The 19,247-nt window shown below is 34.5% G+C and overlaps 1 protein-coding gene across 3 annotated transcripts in view; it reads left to right on the top strand.

Annotated features, from left to right (window-relative positions):
- LOC120860818 (ubiquitin carboxyl-terminal hydrolase 34-like) overlaps window positions 1-19,247 on the top strand; it is a 59,901-nt gene that overhangs the window by 12,401 nt on the left and 28,253 nt on the right. For all 3 annotated transcript variants that reach the window (XR_005720437.1, XM_040236529.1, XM_040236530.1), the window contains exons 10-24: window positions 1,427-1,505; window positions 2,691-2,744; window positions 2,853-2,948; window positions 5,056-5,151; window positions 8,830-8,894; window positions 8,994-9,069; window positions 9,160-9,207; window positions 9,297-9,362; window positions 11,096-11,176; window positions 13,052-13,137; window positions 13,506-13,674; window positions 13,774-13,848; window positions 15,232-15,383; window positions 18,926-18,974; window positions 19,060-19,164. Coding sequence is in view for 2 of the 3 variants with exons in the window: in XM_040236529.1 (XP_040092463.1) it covers window positions 1,427-1,505; window positions 2,691-2,744; window positions 2,853-2,948; window positions 5,056-5,151; window positions 8,830-8,894; window positions 8,994-9,069; window positions 9,160-9,207; window positions 9,297-9,362; window positions 11,096-11,176; window positions 13,052-13,137; window positions 13,506-13,674; window positions 13,774-13,848; window positions 15,232-15,383; window positions 18,926-18,974; window positions 19,060-19,164 (1,297 nt within the window). In the remaining variant the exon portion in view is untranslated. The remainder of the gene's footprint in view (window positions 1-1,426; window positions 1,506-2,690; window positions 2,745-2,852; window positions 2,949-5,055; window positions 5,152-8,829; window positions 8,895-8,993; window positions 9,070-9,159; window positions 9,208-9,296; window positions 9,363-11,095; window positions 11,177-13,051; window positions 13,138-13,505; window positions 13,675-13,773; window positions 13,849-15,231; window positions 15,384-18,925; window positions 18,975-19,059; window positions 19,165-19,247) is intronic.

The following is a 19,247-nucleotide window of genomic DNA, read 5'->3' as shown; positions in this document are numbered from 1 at the left end:
AGTTCATGGGATTGCAAACAGTTGCACATGACTGAGCAACTTCACTTTTTTAGCAGAATACTTTTGTTCAACTATTTCTCTTTAAGCCGTCATGTCTATGGTATCTTTTACTTTTTCTGGTCCATTTGAAAATAAATTTTGAAATGGTACCTTTATCTTTGTAAGTTTTCCAGGCTCTTAATATTTTCTTTCGAATAGCTTTACATGTTGTATTTATGCAAACTTTTTATTCCTCGCTTATATGAATCTTTTGTTACTCCTAGATTATAAATAGATCTACCACATTTTAAGGTGGTTATAACTATGTTGTGAAACTATATTCCCAATTTCTAGTGGATTAGAGTTGTCAAAACAAGAGCTTAGTTAGAATTGATTGCATATTAATGTTTGATCAATATTTGTAATATATAGAATATAATCTAAATATTTAAAAAATAGGCACAACACAGATAAAGTACATATTGTTGTTTAGTCACTAAGTCATGTCCCATGAACTGTAGCATGCCAGGCTTTCCTGTCCGTCGCTGCTTCTGGAGTTTGCTCAAATTAATGCATGTCCTTTGAGTCGGTGATGCTATCTAACCATCTCCATCTCTGCCGCCCTCTTCTCCTTTTGCCTTCAGTTTTCCCAAGCATCAGGGTCTTTTCCAATGAGTCGACTCTTCTCATTAGGGGACGGAAGTATTGGTGCTTCGCCATCAGTCCTTCCAATGAATATTCAGGGTTGATTTCCTTCAGAATTGACTGGTTTTATCTTCTTGCAGTCCAAGGGACTCAGAGTCTTCTCCAACACCACAATTAGAAAGCATCAATTCTTTGGTGCTCAGCCTTTCTTATGGTCCAGCTATCACATCTGGAGACTACTGGAAAAACCATAGCTTTGACTATACAAACCTTTGTTGGCAAAGTGATGTCTTTTCTTTTTAATACACTGTCTAGGTTTGTCATAGCTTTCCTGCTAAGAAGCAGATGTCTTCTAAGTTCATGGCTGCAATCACCATCTGCAGTGATTTTGGAGCCTAAGAAAATAAAATCTGTCTTTTTCCACTTTTTACCCTTCTGTTTACCATGAAGTGATGGGACCAGATGCCATAATCTTAGGTTTTTGAATGTTGAGTTTTAAGCCAGCTTTTTCACTCTCCTCTTTTACTGTCATCAAGAGGTTCTTCAGTTCCTCTTCACTTTCTGCCGTAAGTGTGGTGTCATCAACATACCTGAGGTTGTTGATATTTCTCCCAGCACTCTCGATTCCAGCTTGTGATTCATCCAGCTCGACATTTTACATGATGTACTATGCTTATAAATTAAATAGGTTGATGATATACAGCCTTGTCATACTCCTTTCCCAATTTTGAACCAGTCATATATACATATATTTATATATAGTACATATATACTTGATAAGTACATATATGCTCTGCTTTAGGTATCTTTTTAATGATGCTGAGGTAAAACCTTTTGATTCTGCTCAACTTGCCTCTGAATGTTTTGGTGGAGAGATGACGGTAAGTTTTATTCAAAAATTTTTAACTGGTTTGTGACTTTCCAAGTGCTTTACAGTATCATAAAACCCAAAAACAGTCATTTAACTTTCCTTTAGTTCCTAATTATATCTAAAATTTGTTATTTGTTTAGTATAGTTACTAAGTTTGGAGCAGATACCAGACATGGCAATTTTTAAAAAAAATATCTTTTAAATGATTTCTTCAACTGATTAAGAAGGTTGACTTACAATTGAAAAGTAAAAGTATAAGAGTTAAATTACACTGATACAGACATTATTGAGTAAGTTGTTCACTTAAATGCTTTGGGATTAGAGCAGGAAGAAATTGCTCTTATTGACTTCCTGTGAGAAATCTTTTACCAGGAAGTTGGCTTAAGCTGAACTTTAAAGATCTTTCCTTGGTGCTTTTTGTAACAATAGCAGCTGTTATTACTAATTATTACTAGTGACAGGATAGAAAAGGGTTATCTCTTATGTAATTAGCAGTTAAGATGTAAAAAAGACAGATTGGAGTAGTCTTAAAATAATTTCACTTCTTCATATGCATTTTACCCTGGTAGCAATTTTCTGAAAACTTTAAATTTTCCCTGTTGATTCTCTAAATAAGGTATTAAAAGTAATTTATATTTCACAGATAAGCCCAGATAAAGTTACATTTCCCTTTAGTAACTATGTTTATTGTGAATAACTAGTTGCCATTCTGGATTTTAATGAAAAGGTTTTCTTATTGCTCTTTGATGCTCTTATGTACTATTCTGAATTGAAAAGCAGAAGTAGAAAAATTCTTAACACTTCGAAAATGAGTAGAAGGAGGAAGTAAATAATGTGTTAGCACTGAAGGCATAGCTAAACCTATTGCATCTCCAGGTGTTATTCCTAGAATAATTCCCTAAAAAAAGATTAAAAGGAAAACAAACTTTGCAAAACTCTTCTCTTAAAAGTAGTTTTTCAGATTGCAATCCATTTTATTAAACTTTATATGTTGGTGGTAAAGTACCTTAAAAATATTTTGATCTTTTCTTTGCCAAAAATTTCTGTCAAAGATTTTTATGCGATAATACTATTTGAGAACTGTTTACAAAATTACTGTAAAGTTTTAAATATCTGTCAGTAAAATATTTTGTATATAAATACAGCTGAGTGTACCTATTTCTTAAAGAAGGAAAACTTTCATTTTTTTATACAGACCAAGACCTATGATTCTGTTACAGATAAGTTTATGGATTTCTCCTTTGAAAAGGTAGCCATTTTCTTCATATATTTTACATTGTTTTCTGACTTCCATATTGTCCTCTTGTATAGTTAAACTATGTCAAAATGAAAATATACTATTTTTCCCCTCTTGAAGACCCACAGTGCATATATGTTGTTTTACAAACGCATGGAACCAGAGGAAGAAAGTGGCAAAGAGTACAAATTTGATGTTTCATCTGAATTGCTGGAGGTATGAGTTAATTTAAGTTTAGCAAAAATTTAAAAGCATGTTAAGTATTTATGCAAGTATTCTAGAATATAAAAGCAGGCTCATACATCATTAGTATCTGTAATCCAAAGTAGACCTTAACACTATTTATTTTACAAATAGTCTTGGTAATACTGACGTATGATAGGTGAACATAAAGTGAATGAGATTAAAGGGAGTGGAAAACAATTATTAGTAACACTAAGGAAAAATAAGAGAGGTAAAAGGTTTGTGGAGTTAGTGCAAGCTCACAATTAACTTGTATGATCAGTGATATATTTGGATTGGGTGATAGGACTGAGAGTATTCCTTTTCTTATGCTTCATATTATACAGAAGGGTATTTTAAATGCATTTAAAATGTATGTATATATATATTTTAAAATGTGTCTCATTTGTAGTAATGAAGCTCTCTTCATTTAATAATATAGTAAGTGATATTTTTAGGGATTTATAAAAGATATTCATGCTGAGGGTGTTATATCAGTGTTATAAACTGACTTAGCCAAAAGTACAGAAAGTAAATCTGCAGGAAGGTTTACCTGGTAAACATGTAATCTTCCATCAAGACAATTAAACTTTCATTGATTGACTGTTATTTTGCACCGTGTTGGTCAAGTCTTAAAGCTGAGGAGATTTTGTTCCCTACTCTTAATGGTATCTTGCCTACCTATAATTTTCTGATGTAGTGCCAAGAATATTACCTTCTCCCAAACCCCTTCATTGGGTTTACCATCAGAACGAGAAATCAAACTATGAAACTCACCTGTTTAAACAAAAATTTATTTCAACTTGTCATAATAGCAAAATTATTATAGATTATCATCATTATGTGCAAGACTTTGTGTTTCCAAGGTATTCAGATAAATGTAGACTATGTTCTAGATGAGGCCCTAACAATATTTTATGATAGTCAACCCACTTATTGAAGTAAAGTAAAATTTTAAATAAAATCTTAATGATGTACAGTTGACATATGAACAGCATAGGCTTGAACTGCAAGGTTCTACTTATATGTGTTTTTTTTCCCCAATAAATGCAGGAGGTATAAGTAAATATGAATTTCTTTTTCACGTTATCTTTTCATGTTTGATGTATAGTTTTCATAATACATATAATATCTACAGTGTTTTGTATAGGACTGTTGAGGGACTTCCTTGATGGTTCAGTGATTAAGACTCCAAGCTCCCAATGCAGAGGGCCAGGTTCGATCCTTGATCAGGGACCTGAATCTTAAATGCTGCAGCTAAAAAAGATCCTGCATGCCAGAACTAAACATCCCACATGCTGCAGCCAAGATCAAAGACCTTGCCTGCCACAGCTGAGACCAAGTGCAGTCAAATAGATAAATATAAAAAAGAAAAAACAACCCAAAGCTATTGATGCAGGTATTGAAGTTCATCTTATAAGCAGACAACATAAACATACCAATATAGATGAATACAATACAGTACTGTAAATATATTTTCTCTAGCTTATATTGTTGTAAGAATAAAGTATATAACACATACAGAATATGTGTTAATCAACTGTTTATGCTATCAGTCCAATGGCTTCCAGTCAACACAAGTAGGCTATCAGTAATTAAGTTTTGGAGAGAAAAGTTATATACAGATATTTATTGCAGGACTTTGGCAGTCCTAACTCCCTCATTGTTTAAGGGTTGGGTCAGCTGTAGGGACTTCCCTGGTGGTCTAGAGGTTAAGACCCTGCCCTTCCACTGCAGGGAATTTGATCTGTGGTCCAGGAACCAAGGTCTCACATGCCACCCAGCACGACAGGGGTCATCTGTATATTGCTCATTTACATCTCAAACTTCCTGGTCTCAGGACTTCTTTATATTCTTAATATTGAGAACCTTAGAGTTTTAACTATTCATTTTTATGTGGTTATATGTATCATTATTTACCATATTAAAATTAAAGCAAATTTTAAAAATTTATTAAAAAAAATAACCCATGACATTCTGATATAAATAATTTTTTTTAAAAAGTTATTCAGAACAAAACAGTTCAGTGAGGAAAGTGGCCCTGTTTTACCTTTTTTTTTTTTCACAAATCTCTCTTAATACCTGATTTAATGGAAGACAGCTGGAGTCTCATAACAGCTTCTGCATTTGGTCTCTTGTGATTTCATTCATCATTGAGCCTCTGGAAAACTCCATTGTACACTCAGAAGAGAATGAGGTGGTTTTTTTTTTTTTTTTAAAGACTGATAACATTTTAGTGTTACTAATAAAATTGTTTGAATCCTTTTTTAAAAAATTTATTTTAATTGGAGTCTAATTACTTTACAATATTGTGGTGGTGGTTTTTGCCATACGTTGATATGAATCAGCCATGGTTGTACATGTGGTCCCCTGTCCTGAACCCCACCTCCCTGCTTCCTCCCCATCCCTCTGGGTTGTCCCAGTGCACTGGCTTTGAGTGCCCTGTTTCATGCATCAAACTTGGACTGATCATATGTTTCACATACGGTAATATACATGTTTCAGTGGTACTCTCTCAAATCATCCCACCCTGCCTTCTCCCAGAGTCCAAAAGTCTGTTCTTTATATCTGTGTCTCTTTTGCTGTCTTGCATATAGTGTCGTCGTTACCATCTTTCTAAATTCCATACATATGCGTTAACATACTGTATTGGTGTTTCTCTTTCTGACTTACTTAACAGTGTATAATAGGCTCCAGTTTCATCCACCTCGTTAGAACTGATTCAAATGCGTTTTTTTATAGCTGAGTAATATCCATTCATCTGCCGATGGACATGTAGGTTCTTCCATGTCCTGGCTATTGTAAACAGTGCTGCAATGAATATTGGGGTACACGTGTCTCTTTCAATTCTGGTTTCCTCTGTGTGTATGCCCAGCAGTGGGATTGCTGGGTCGTATGGTGGTTCTATTTCCAGTTTTTTAAGGAATCTCCACACTGTTCTCCATAGTGGCTGTACTAGTTTGCGTTCTCACCAACAGTATAAAGAGGGTTCCCTTTTCTCCACACCCTCTACAGCATTTATTGTTTGTAGGCTTTTGGATAGCAGCCATTCTGACCTGCATGAGATGGTACCTCATTGTGCTTTTGATTTGCATTTCTCTGATAATGAGTGATGTTGAGCATCTTTTCATGTGTTTGTTAGCCATCTGTATGTCGTCTTTGGAGAAATGTCTGTTTAGTTCTTTGGCTCATTTTTTGATTGGGCCGTTCATTTTTCTGGTACTGAGCTGCATGAGCTGCTTGTATAAAATGTTTGAATTTTACAGACACCCTATGAAGGTCAGTGTACTTACATGCCACCCCCCCGCCACTTCTCCCCTCCCTAAACCATTCTTTGAGGACCACTGATCTACATTGTGACAAAAGAAAATCCCAGACTTTTACTATAATAGAAAAACAAGCTGAACCACATTACTCTTTTAAAAAAAAATAATTTATATATTTTCAGCTGTGTTTGGTGTTTGTTGCTACATGGGCTTTTCTCTAGTTTCAGAGAGTGGGGGCTGCTCTCTAGGCTTCTCATTGTGATGGCTTCTATTTTGGAGCACAGGCTCTAGGGCATTCAGGCTTTCAGTAGTTGTGGCATATGGGCTCAGTAATTGTGGCTCCCAGAGTCTAGAGCACAGGCTCAGTGGTTGTGGCACACGGGCTTAGTTGCTCTGCAACATGTTGGATCTTCCTGCATCAAGGATTGAACCCCTGTCTCCTGCATTGGCAGGCGAATTCTTTACCACTGAACCACCAGGGATGCCCCAGCATTATTTTTGATTGCAGACCTAAACCAAACATTTTCTCCTATCATTGTTTTAGCTTATTAATTTAAAATGTTTGGCTGCATATATATTTTACTAAAAATTAAATAAAATACAATATTTTATTGTGTTATTTAACATCAACATAGATTTTAGACATAAACTAGAATCTGGTCCTTTAGATTTCTTCAGTTGAAATATAGCTGGGAGCAGACTTTCTCAAAGGGAAAATAGAAAATTTTAGAACCATAAAATATATTAAGTAAACAAACATGATAAATTATAGTGACTGTTGTGGATAGAACAAGCAGAGTGTTCAGAAATGGTAGGGAGTTGATCAGGATTGCTGGAGGTGGGTAGGTAATCTGGATATGTTTTAAGTTAACCTGAAACTGAGACTTGAAAGTCAGTAAGAAATTAATTATGTGGTAAGTTCTCCAGGCAAACAGAACATTATGTATAAATCTCTTGAAGAAGGATAGAGCCTATTGGCATGTTTTAGAAGCTGAATGATAATCTCTGTGGCTGTGGCTGTGGTGAAGGAGTGGTCCAAGGTGAAGTTGGACAGATACATATAAAATACCTAGGAATGTTTTCATCAGTGTAATGCAATAATCTAATACTTAGACATACTCAGTTGGGTCCACATACATTGTATGGATACAATGTAAAAATAAGGGCCATCAAAAACCAAAATGAATATTTCTGTAGGACAGAAATTGTTGTGCCCAGTTGCTCAGTTGTGTCTGACTCTTTATGACGCAATAGACTATAGCCTGCCAGGCTCCTCTGGCCATGGAATTTTCCAGGCAAAAATGGAATAGAATGAAAAGCAATGAGCCTGGTGGAAACCAGGGTCTACCAGGCTCTAAGACCAAAGCAGTAGTGGTTGAGAGTTAAGGTAAAGGGTGACAAAAATTATGACACAGGAGCTGAGCTTGTGGCTAAAAGCAGGAAGCTTGGAATGGGGCTCTATTGCTCTGAAAAGGCACTGAATTGGGATAGGTCAATGCTGTCAGTCTCTCCCCGGGGCTATAAGAAAGCTGCCATGGTTGGAAATGCTAGAGGAACAAGAACTCTGAAGCAGGCCAAATCAGGTCTGTGATTTTTTCAAATATTGATAACATGAAGCAGGAGCCCTAATTATTGATTTTAAGACCTGATTCTGGACTAGAATCGTGGACAGTGAAGGCAGGTAGAGGTGGTTTCAAATCTTCAGAGGGATGAAGAGAGTAATACCTATAATCAGAACATATGGGACCTCCCTGTGGTGGTAGAGTGGTTCAGAACCCGCCTGCCAGTGCAAAGGACACGGATTTGATCTGGTCCAGGAAGATCCCACATGCCACAGAACAGTTAAACTGGGTACCATAACTACTGAGCCCTTGCCTTAGAGCCTGTGCTCTGCAACAAGAGAATCTACCACAATGAGAAGCCTATGCACCCCAAGGAAGAATAGTCCCGCTCTCAGCAATTAGGGAAAGCCCATGTGCAGCAATGAAGACCCCAGCACAGCCAAAAATAAGTAAAACTTAATAATAATCTAAACTTAAATTTATTCCAGATAAAAATAATTTTATGGAACTGTCAGTGACTTAGAGCATGTTTAGGGTATTCAGAGAGGGAAAGGACACAAAAAATAAAGTCAGCAAAGCAATTCTATAGGACAGATGTCAGAAATAATTTTTCATGATTATTATAAACAAATTACCTCTTATTAGATCTGTGAACCTGAATAATTTTTTTCCAATTTTTAAACATAAACCTTTATAAAAATACCAACCTACCATCCTTTTCCTGTGTTATCAACATAACATAGTTTTGTTTATATGTTTTCTCTTCAGACAGGTGGAATTTCAGAGTTCGTACTTCAAAAATTTTAATAAATTTAGAATAAAAACAGTGTGGTGGCTTGAGTTAGCCAGATAAGTAATGATAAATTGGATCAGGTTTAGTGACTACTTCCATATTCCATTTACCTGGAAAAAGTCAACATGAATTTTAAGTGCATGTATTTGTTTTGTTTTGGTTCTAGAGCAAGTCTTATTCTGTCTAATAAAGATATTGGTAAAATGTCATGAAACATGTTTTCTGATACCTCATGTTAACATTTTTTTCTTCAGTGGATTTGGCATGATAACATGCAGTTTCTTCAAGACAAAAACATTTTTGAACATACATATTTTGGGTAAGTTTGGTTGGTAGATTTTAATAAGAGATCTTTTGTTACACATTTTAAAAAAATCTTACTTTGTGAGAATTTTAACCTATTATTTTCAAATTCTAGGTTTATGTGGCAGTTGTGTAGTTGTATTCCCAGTACATTACCAGATCCTAAAGCTGTGTCTTTAATGACAGCAAAGGTAAGTAATATATGTATAACCTTAGAAAATTTCTTCAAAATTGATGGCTTTAATTGAATCTTTTTTGCTTAACTTTGTCTTTTCTTGCAGTTAAGCACTTCGTTTGTCCTAGAGACATTTATTCATTCAAAGGAAAAGGTGCATTTTTATTTTTTAAACTTTTTTGCTCTTTATGTTATTTATCAGATAGCTCTTAAAACCTCCAGTGACTTCTTTTTCTTTTTTAGCCCACAATGCTTCAGTGGATTGAACTGTTGACCAAGCAGTTTAATAATAGTCAAGCAGCTTGTGAGGTGAGGTGAATAATTCAACAAAACAATGCATAGCTTAAGATTCAATTTCTTGTTTTCTTTTATTCTTAACTTAGATGCTACAGCAAAATCATTTTATCTATTATAAATCATACAGAGCCCAGTGTCGGTTATTCCTAAAATTACTTGATAGCCAAGAGAAATTTATAATTATGTATCAGCTTCATTACACTGAGTAAATAATTAATTTTTAAGTTACTTAAAAGTTCTTGTGTTCTCCCTGTCATGTATCAGAAGGAAAAAGTATAGAAGATTTAGGACTGTACCTAAATCTTCTTAACTACTTTTGCATGTTACTAGAAAATACTGAAAGATAACATATCTCCCTTACCCCTTAAGGAAAATAGTAGATCCCTTACCCCCTGAGGAAAATAGGAAAATCTATCCCAGTAGATCAATTTATGTCCTATTTTATCTTTTCCAGAATTGCCTTATAAGAGTAACATATCCCTTAGGATAATATGCACACTGGTAATACTCACTTAGCCATATCGTCATCTTACTATTGTTAATCATTTTTATGGTCTTGCAAAGTGGTAGGTATCTTTCTAGGAATGCAAATCTTATAAATTTCTAGAAACGAGAGACAGCAGCATAGTGTACAATGAGATTAGTTGAAGATTTTTTTCCTATATAGGTTTTTAGAATGTTTTTCAGTTGGTTTGTTTCAATTAGCATTCAAACAAGATCCTTTCCACATTTTGCTTTTGTCTTATAACTCTTTTCTCACCTATAATACAGTTGACCTGTGGACAACAGGGGTTTGAACTGTTTTGTCCTCTCATACATAGATTTTTTTCAGTAGATATGTACAGTACTGTACAATCTGTGGTTGGTTAAATCTGAGAATGCAGAGGAATCTCAGATACAGAGGGTCAGCTATGGAACTTGAGTATTTGCAGATTTTCGTATATGCTGGGACTCCATACCAAAGAGCAGCTGTAGTTACCTTATTTTCCCGCTCCCTACTGCTTTGTCATTTGTTCTGCAGGATTTTCCACATGCTGATTTTGACCTACAGCATCTTTTGTGTGTTCTTTGACATACTCCTCTATTCCCCTTCATCTTCATGATTTTTAAGAAACTGGTAGATGGAGAAACAATATTAGGTCATAAATTTGTGTTGTTTTTTAATAAAGTTGTCACTTTAGTTTTTTCACCAAGGATTTGCTTCTGGAACTCTCTCAAGGAGTTAAAATTCTCTACAGTTGTCAGCAATCATATGTATGCATTAATGAGCAGTACAGTTTAGTAAAGGAGTTAAATATGTGATTAAGAGATATCTTGAAATTAATGGGAAATTGTCTATGCTAAGTAAGTGTAAAATGTTTTTTGTTATCAAGAGAACATAAATTGGTTTTAAACAGAGGAAAAGTGAATCATACTCAGATCCTATCTTATTAATAGGAGCAAAAGATTCTACAGTGTGACATTTAAGAAGTCTAAGAGGAAAATAGCATTCCACTTTGTTAAGCACTTCCAGTTGTTATCATGTGGGTTGTACACTGCAATATAAATGGCATCCATGGAATTCTGTATTGAGACGACTTTGATTATGACTTTAGGCATTTTAGATTTTAGACTTTCTACCAGTTGAAGACTCTGTTTTGGTGAGAACTTAAAATAATTCAAATGTCAGTTAAAATTAAAATCCTTGTGTAATGTTTATCCTCAAGTATTGGTTGAATATTAAAAATCACATGATTTTCTTACAGTGGTTTTTGGACCGCATGGCTGATGATGACTGGTGGCCAATGCAGATACTAATTAAGTGCCCTAATCAAATTGTGAGGCAGGTAAGAAAAATTTTCTTTGAAAAAGAAGTAGCTTTCAAGTTGATTACTCTGAATTTGCCCATGAATATACTTGAACCCAGCATTGAAAGCATTGAAAAAATTGACCTCTTACCACAAAAGTCACTTTGCTGTTATTTTCACCAGCCTCTTGGCAAATCAGCTATCATTCCATTCAAGTGTTAAAATAATTCACATTTCCAGGTTATGGGAAGATAGCTGTAACTGCCTGTTTTCTCAGTTATGTGTGTTGTACTCTGGGGACACAGGATCGATGTGTGATATGTGAATTGTACTGATACTTTTTCAGTTCCTTAGATGCTCTAACCATGGTAGGGTACGGTAATAGCCTTGAAAGTTAAATGAATAGTATTAATTTATTTCTGTGACAGATTCTGAACTATCACATGAATCAATTTATTTTTCTTAAACCAATGGAAAAGTTAACAAGAAAGAAAAAACATATATATCAACTTAGGATACAAAACCAAAATTTTAATCTGAAAGATGCTACTTTAAGTTATTCCTGATATATAATTCTTACAAAACTTTTTGATGTGTAAAATTTAGTGGTTTTTAGTCCTATTCCCAAACATGCAACTATTATCTGTCTATAATACCCTGAAAAGAAATCCCATACATATGAGCAGTCACTTCCATTTTATCCTGTTCATTCTCTTCAGCCCCTGGCCACCATTCATCTACTTTCTATCTCTATGGATTTGCCTATTTTCACCATTTCACTTGAAAAAAAATCACACAGTATGTGTTTTTTTGTGACTGGCATGTTGTGGCTTATATCCGTAATTTATTTCTTCTTACTGCAAAATAATATTCCATATATGAGATTTTGTTTCTCTATTCAGCAGTTGATGAACATCTGTGATGTTTCCACTTCTTTGCTAGTTTGAATAACACTGCTGTGAACATTCGGGTACAGATATTTGTTTGGACATATGTTTTCAGTTGTTTTGGATATATACATAGAAGTGAATTGCTGGGTTGTATGGTCACTATGTTTGACATTCTTAGAAACCTTCAGATTTTTTATCATCATGTCTGCACCTGTTTACATTCCCAGCAGCAATCTATGAAGGTTCCAGTTTTGCTGCATCTTCTTCAGCATTTGTTATCATCTTGATTTTAGCCATCCTCATGGGTGTGAAGGAGTATATCATGGTTTTGGTTTGTATTTCCTTTGGAAATAATGATATTGAGCATTTTTTCATATGCTTACTGGCTATTTGTATATCTTATTTAGCGAATTCTTAGACTTTTCTTTTAGCTGTACTGGCTGTTCATTGCAGCACACGGGGCTTCTCTAGTTGTGGCGTGCCGGCTCAGTATCCCGGCAGCATATGGAGTCTTAGTTCCCCAACAAGGAATCAAACCTGTGCCCCCTGCATTGGAAGGTATATTCTTACTACTGGACCACCAAGGAAGTCCCACCTCAGACATTTTTAATTCATTTTTTTTTTAATAAACTTAAATTGTTTTCTCTTAGTCACTGAGGTTCTGATAAGCAGATACCTTTCCCCAGTCCACTTTTCTGAAAGAAATGGATGCCAGGTTTCTTTCTTCTGTATCTCCACTAATAAAGAAGGTTTCATGAAGCTTTGTAGTTAGCAGTCTCTACTACTAATACCTATAGTTTATTGTTGCTTTTTCCATTATAAAACTGAACATTGCTTTTCAAGCTAACTCTACCTTTTTGTCCTCAGTCTGTAGTGGAGACTCCAGGAAAGATTTAGAATGTCAAAAGATAATCTGTGAGAAAAATATAAATGAGCAACAGAATTTTTGATCATGTTCATTTTTCAGTATCTTTGTTACCTGACATGATTTGTCTCTTAGGTTGTCATATCTTTTCACTTGTAGATGTTTCAGCGTTTGTGTATCCATGTAATTCAGAGACTTAGACCTGTGCACGCTCATCTCTATCTACAGCCAGGGATGGAAGATGGGTAAGAAGTATACCTTTTGAACTGAACATTTTAAGCTTTTTGATTACCTGCCTACAAAGTATTTTTAAATATCCACACTGAAATATTTAGGTTCTCCTGTTTTAAAAAGTCTATAATAATATAAATCAAGGAGGAAAATTTTTGTTTTACTTTTAATTGCATTTTCGAAATCCTCTACAGGGAACTTTGACTTAGTCTTTTTGTTTTGATTTCAGTGAGAGAGAACTGGAATCCAGTTGTTTGTATTGCTATAAGTGGTGGTATTCATAATTACAAAGATGATAAATTCAGATTTTAATATTTCTCCTCCCAGAATATCTATCCCCAGACTTCATAGTTTCTCTAAGATACATAAAATTATGTTTCAGGTCTGATGATATGGATGCTTCAGTAGAAGATATAGGTGGTCGTTCGTGTGTCACTCGATTTGTGAGAACTCTGTTATTAATTATGGAACACGGTGTAAAGCCTCACAGTAAACATCTTACAGAATATTTTGCTTTCCTTTATGAATTTGCCAAAATGGGTGAAGAAGAGGTGAGGCTGTATCTTATTTATTTTTGGTATTATATACTTATTTTTGGTATTTAAAACATAATTGTGTTTATATTTTTAAATCAATATTTTTGTTTTTAGAGCCAGTTTTTGCTTTCATTGCAAGCCATATCTACAATGGTACATTTTTACATGGGAACCAAAGGGCCTGAAAATGTAAGTACAGTTCTGCCTCATATCAGGGATATTTAGAGGCCATGGTTTCAAGTTGTACCATGGAAAGTTAATAGATTACAAGTCCCCTCTAGCCCTGATATTAGGAGAAGGCAATGGCAACCCACTCCAGTACTCTTGCCTGAAAAATCCCATGGATGGAGAAGCCTGGTAGGCGCAGTCCATGGGGTCGCTGAGTCGGGCACGACTGAGCAACTTCACTTTCACTTTCATGCATTGGAGAAGGAAATGGCACCCCACTCCAGTATTCTTGCCTGGAGAATCCCAGGGACAGAGGAGCCTAGTGGGCTGCCGTCTGTGGGGTCGCACACAGTCGGACACGACTAAAGCAAGTTAGTAGGAGTAGCAGCAGCAGCCCTGATATTAAATAATTTTAGGAGTTTGGTTGATATTTTTAATGGATCTAGTGAGAGAAGAAATAATCAAGTAATACATTTCACTGGTAAGGCCCGGAATCAAAACCAATAAGTTTAGCAAAATGACCATCACCTGCTTTAGTTTCCTGTCAGCATATTGTGTTTTGGTGAACGTTTTTTCTGACCACATTTTTAAAGCCCTTTGCTGTATTAAATTTGTAAGTCTTCCAAAAATTCAGGTAGCTAGTCTATTCATGATATTGAAAGTATTTCATCAATTGTATGTTGTTTGTAATGACCATATTCGATTGAATGCTCTATATGTTCTATCTTATTAAATTCTTGTTGCAACCCTAAGAGGTAAGTACTATTGTTATCTCCATTTTACAGACGGGGAACTTGAGGCATAAAGAAGTTAACTTATTTTAGATAACAGTGAGTTAGCATTTGATCCTTGATTAGACTCCTGAACAAAACTATTAGCCGCTATGCGGTCATGGTTCTCCAGATATATACTGTTGTTATCCAATTCTAGCCTAGGTGGTTACTTGTTCAGTATTGCATTTCAAACTTCTGATGAATATCTCTTTGACATACCTACTGTTTGGATTTTCTGAAAATTGCAAATATAGATTCCTTTATTTGTGTGACTGACATTTTTATTAAATACTTTTTTATCATATTCATATGAACTTTGATCCTGATTTATCTTCCACAGAACTTACCTATAAGAAAAAGTTATTATTAAAGAATTTATCTCTTTAGGTAAGGTAAATACTCACAGTATTGGGAATTATTGTTCTTTACAGCTCTGCCTGTTAAATCTAAAATTGTCCTGAGTGTCATTTAGACTTTTAAAGTTAGGGTTAGGCCTTTGAGTGTTATTTTTCATGATACATATTCCTGGCACCATCTACCCTGCATTGTTGTATAAAATAATGAAGCTATTTGCTGTCAACCTAATGTTAAAAAGCGAATATATTAAAAATGAATTGTGTTTATGTTCTAGCCTCAAGTTGAAGTGTTGTCAGAGGAAGAAGGAGAAGAGGAGGAGGAGGAAGAAGATATACTCTCTCTGGCAGAAGAGAAATACAGGCCAGCTGCCCTTGAAAAAATGATAGCTTTAGTTGCTCTTTTGGTTGAACAGTCTCGCTCAGAAAGGTGAAATGTTTCAACATTCAAAATGCTTAAAGCATGTTTGGTTTTATTCTTTTTAAAGATAATTGTTTTATCATTCTTAATTCAGTGGCTTTTGTTACTTAATTTTTTTAAAATAATAACATGATTCATCAACTCTTGTAGCATAAGTATTTCAGTCCTTTGTACCAAACTTTTACCTTGCCTCTGAGTCATGTTAGAAATATACATTGAAGAAATATACAGTAAAATATCTAGCAAAATTATATGTGCATTCATCTTTTAACCTAGCAACCCCACTTCTGGGATTCTGTTCCCAAAATACAGAAAGATGTATATTTATTGAAGCAGTGTTTATAAACAGCAAAAGACTGAAAATGTCCACAAAGATGGGACTAGTTGAAGAAACAGCATCCCCTCTATAAGAGTACTCCATTGCAGAAAAAAGAAGAATATGGAATCTGTATATTACCATGAAGAGATCTTCAGGATAGATATTACTAAGGTGAAAAAAATGAAGGTGGACAAAAGTATATATAGAATACTATTTTTTTTCTTTTGGGCCGCATGGTTTGGCTTGCAGGATCCCCGAGTCCTAACCATTGGACTGCCAAAAAATTCCCTGTAGTATGCTACTTTTTAAGACAGGGGAGGCTGAGAGAGAGAAAATGCGTGAATGTGTGTGTGTGTGTGTGTGTGTGTGTGCGCGCGCGCGCGCGTGTGTTCATTTGTGCGTGTGTGCACACACAACCAAGCCTCATTATACATGGATCTCCAATTTGCAAATTTGCCTACTTAACTAAAATTTATGTGTAATCCCCAAATCAATACTTGTGAAGTTTTATATTCATTTGTGGATTACAGAATGTACCAAAAATTTGGAGTTGATGTGACAACACACTTCCCCAGCTGAGGTCAGATGTTGTGACACTATGCCTTCTTGTTTCAGTTCTCATATTGTAAACAAACTTTTTTGCAGTATGTGCCACATTTTTCACATTTATGCTCTTTGTTTGGTCATTTGGCTGTTTAAAAATGGTCCTAAGCATAGTGCCAAGTGCTATCTAGTTTGTTCCAAAGTTCAAGAATGTGCTAATGGTCAACATTAAATCAGGTGTCTTGAAACAGAAGCACACATACGAAACAAGGTAACATATTGATTTATCAATGAAAATGTTATGACCCCGAGGTTCACAGGAACAAACTGTGTGTTTTCCCTGTAAGCAATGATTTGGTGTTCACTCATTCATTGTTTGCATCTCCGTATAGAGCATAAGTACTGCAAATGACAAGAATTGAGGTTTTTTTTTTTTTAATTGAAGACTAAGTTTTTAAAAATAAACTTTAAAAACAAGTTTCCAGTGGTTGGGGGGAGGAGAAAACAGACTGGAGGGGACAGGAATGGAAGTTTGACTTCTTTGAATGTAGTATGTTGTTTTGTTTTTTAGATTTATTTTTGGAATCATGTAAATGTTTTATATAATTACAAACTTAATAAAATGCAGTCCCTAAAAATCAAAAGCAGACTGAAATAAATGAGACTAACTGTATATTGAGTTGGTGACATAAACATTGGAGAAGAATTAATTAAAGTGACTTTAGAACACATTGATTTAACTGTAATTTTTAGTGGTATGTACTTGAAAGACAAAAATTGTAAAATTACCTTAAAGTGTTTTGCTAATTATATTGTTAGTATTAATATAATTAGAATTATTATTCTGAAACTATGTTATAGAATAAAGTAAATAGATAATTGTTAACATCATTAGAAACCAAGATTTTCAGAAAAAGAAAGGAGAAATATCAATATAAAATTGTAGAATGTTTATTTATCTTCTTTAACACTAAATTTGAATTTGGCAATATCAGTAGAGTTCATGGTATATTTTGTCTTAAGCAAACAAAAAATGTATTATGTATCTCCATTTTCTGAAAACATCTAGAAACTCTGTCCAACCCAAAATCAATGAGTGCCACTGGCATCTAGATATCATTTACCACTGAAAAAAAAAATCAAGGTTCCTTAGGAAAATGGCCAGTTCCAGGTTTTGGGCAAGAAATGAATGGGAAGCCTTGAACATTTTGTCATTTTGGAAAGCAGGGAGGCTATCAAAGACTGCTGGGGTCGTGTTAAAAGGTCTCAAGAGTCAACTTGAAGTATCTACTGGTCACAGACTGGACAACTTGAACATCAGTAATAACAAGAAGTAAACTACAAGTGGACTAAAACATGTCACGGATGTTTACATCCATGAGTTCATAATGATACCTAAAAGCAAAATTTTAAAAATTATTGCTAACCTTTGGACTATATTCAGAAACCAAATGATAATTTCGAAAGCATATTAATAAAGGAACAGTATCAAGTGTTTATCTTACCTGCAAGAATTATACTTCATGGCAACCAGATTGTAAATGAGACATGCTCGTCGTCATAGAGGTATTTGAGCTAATAAATGACCAGGTAGTGCTGGAATTGGGATACTAGTATTTTGCATCCCAAATGAAATAATGGATCTAGGAAATGATCGTTGTGGGCTGAAAACATTAGAAAAAGAGGGACAACTTTTCACTGTGCCTCGTGATGAAAGTTCTTACCACTGCTTACAAGGTATTCTTAATTAAAAAGTCAAACCTAGATCTGATCAAGTTTCTGGGTTTAATTACCAGTTTACAGGAAATATGGGGACAGAGGAATATGTTAAAACAACACAGTGAGGATATAATCAGTAAGATGGAAATGTGGGAAATTCTACACGACAAATCACCTACTTTTCAGCAGATTAAATTACAAGATAAAGACAAAATCGGAGGGGAAACCAGTTGTCTAAAAGAGATTTAAAAGACATTTCAACCAGTGGCAACAGAGGACTTTATTTGTATCCTGATTCAAACAGATTATAACTTTTTTTATTAGAAACTTGAGGAAATTGTACATTGACTGGATCTTGTATGATAATAAGGAATTTTAATTTAGGTGTGAATAATAGTAGTGTTACATTTTTGAAGTTTATGTTTGAGATATATATTGATTTATGGGCTCAGTGATAACAATATCTGAGTTGTTTCAGAATAGTTCAAATTGATTAAGTAGGAGGTACAAATAAAACAACACTGACCATGAGTTGGTAATTTGACTGTTGGGATGCTTACACTATTTTTGCATGTGTTTGAAATTTTATTTACTGAGTTGAAGAAATATGCAGTAATTTTAAACTTGAAAGTGAAATTCTTTATTTCTTCAAAGTTTGCTTTGTTTTAAAGATCCTCATGTCAGAAAAGCTCTCTAAATTAAATCCATCCTAGTGCACGAACATATTGAGTTAATTAAATAGAAATAAAATAGATTTGGACTTCTATATATAAATCTTGGAATTTTGAAAAATTGTCCAAAAGGTGTCTAATGAACAAATCTAGCTAGCAGAAAGTTCAAAAACCATTTTATGATGGTGTCTTGGTATACTTGTAACTGAATCAACAATGTTGTTATGTATCATGACTCAAATGGCTCTAAATTAGTAGAGAGGAAAGAAAAACTTATTTCCACTAATGTTTTCTTTCAGGCATTTGACATTGTCACAGACTGACATGGCGGCATTAACAGGAGGAAAGGTAATACTTTCTTAATATTTAGACCAGTTGATAATCCCCAGAATAACAAAACAGTTCTTAAACGAACAACTTTTGCTTTTGACAGGGATTTCCCTTCTTGTTTCAACATATTCGCGATGGCATCAATATAAGACAGACTTGTAATCTGATTTTCAGCCTTTGTCGATACAATAATCGACTTGCAGAACATGTAAGTACTGAGAAACAGTCAAAGTTTTTTGGTAATTTTTGGAAGAATATTCTGAAATTCTCCACCCCCCTCTTTTTTTTGTT

Source organism: Oryx dammah, unplaced genomic scaffold, assembly GCF_014754425.2.
Source record: "Oryx dammah isolate SB20612 unplaced genomic scaffold, SCBI_Odam_1.1 HiC_scaffold_11203, whole genome shotgun sequence".
Classification (NCBI taxonomy): Eukaryota; Metazoa; Chordata; class Mammalia; order Artiodactyla; family Bovidae; genus Oryx; species Oryx dammah.
This window is presented reverse-complemented; position numbering and strand designations above follow the sequence as displayed.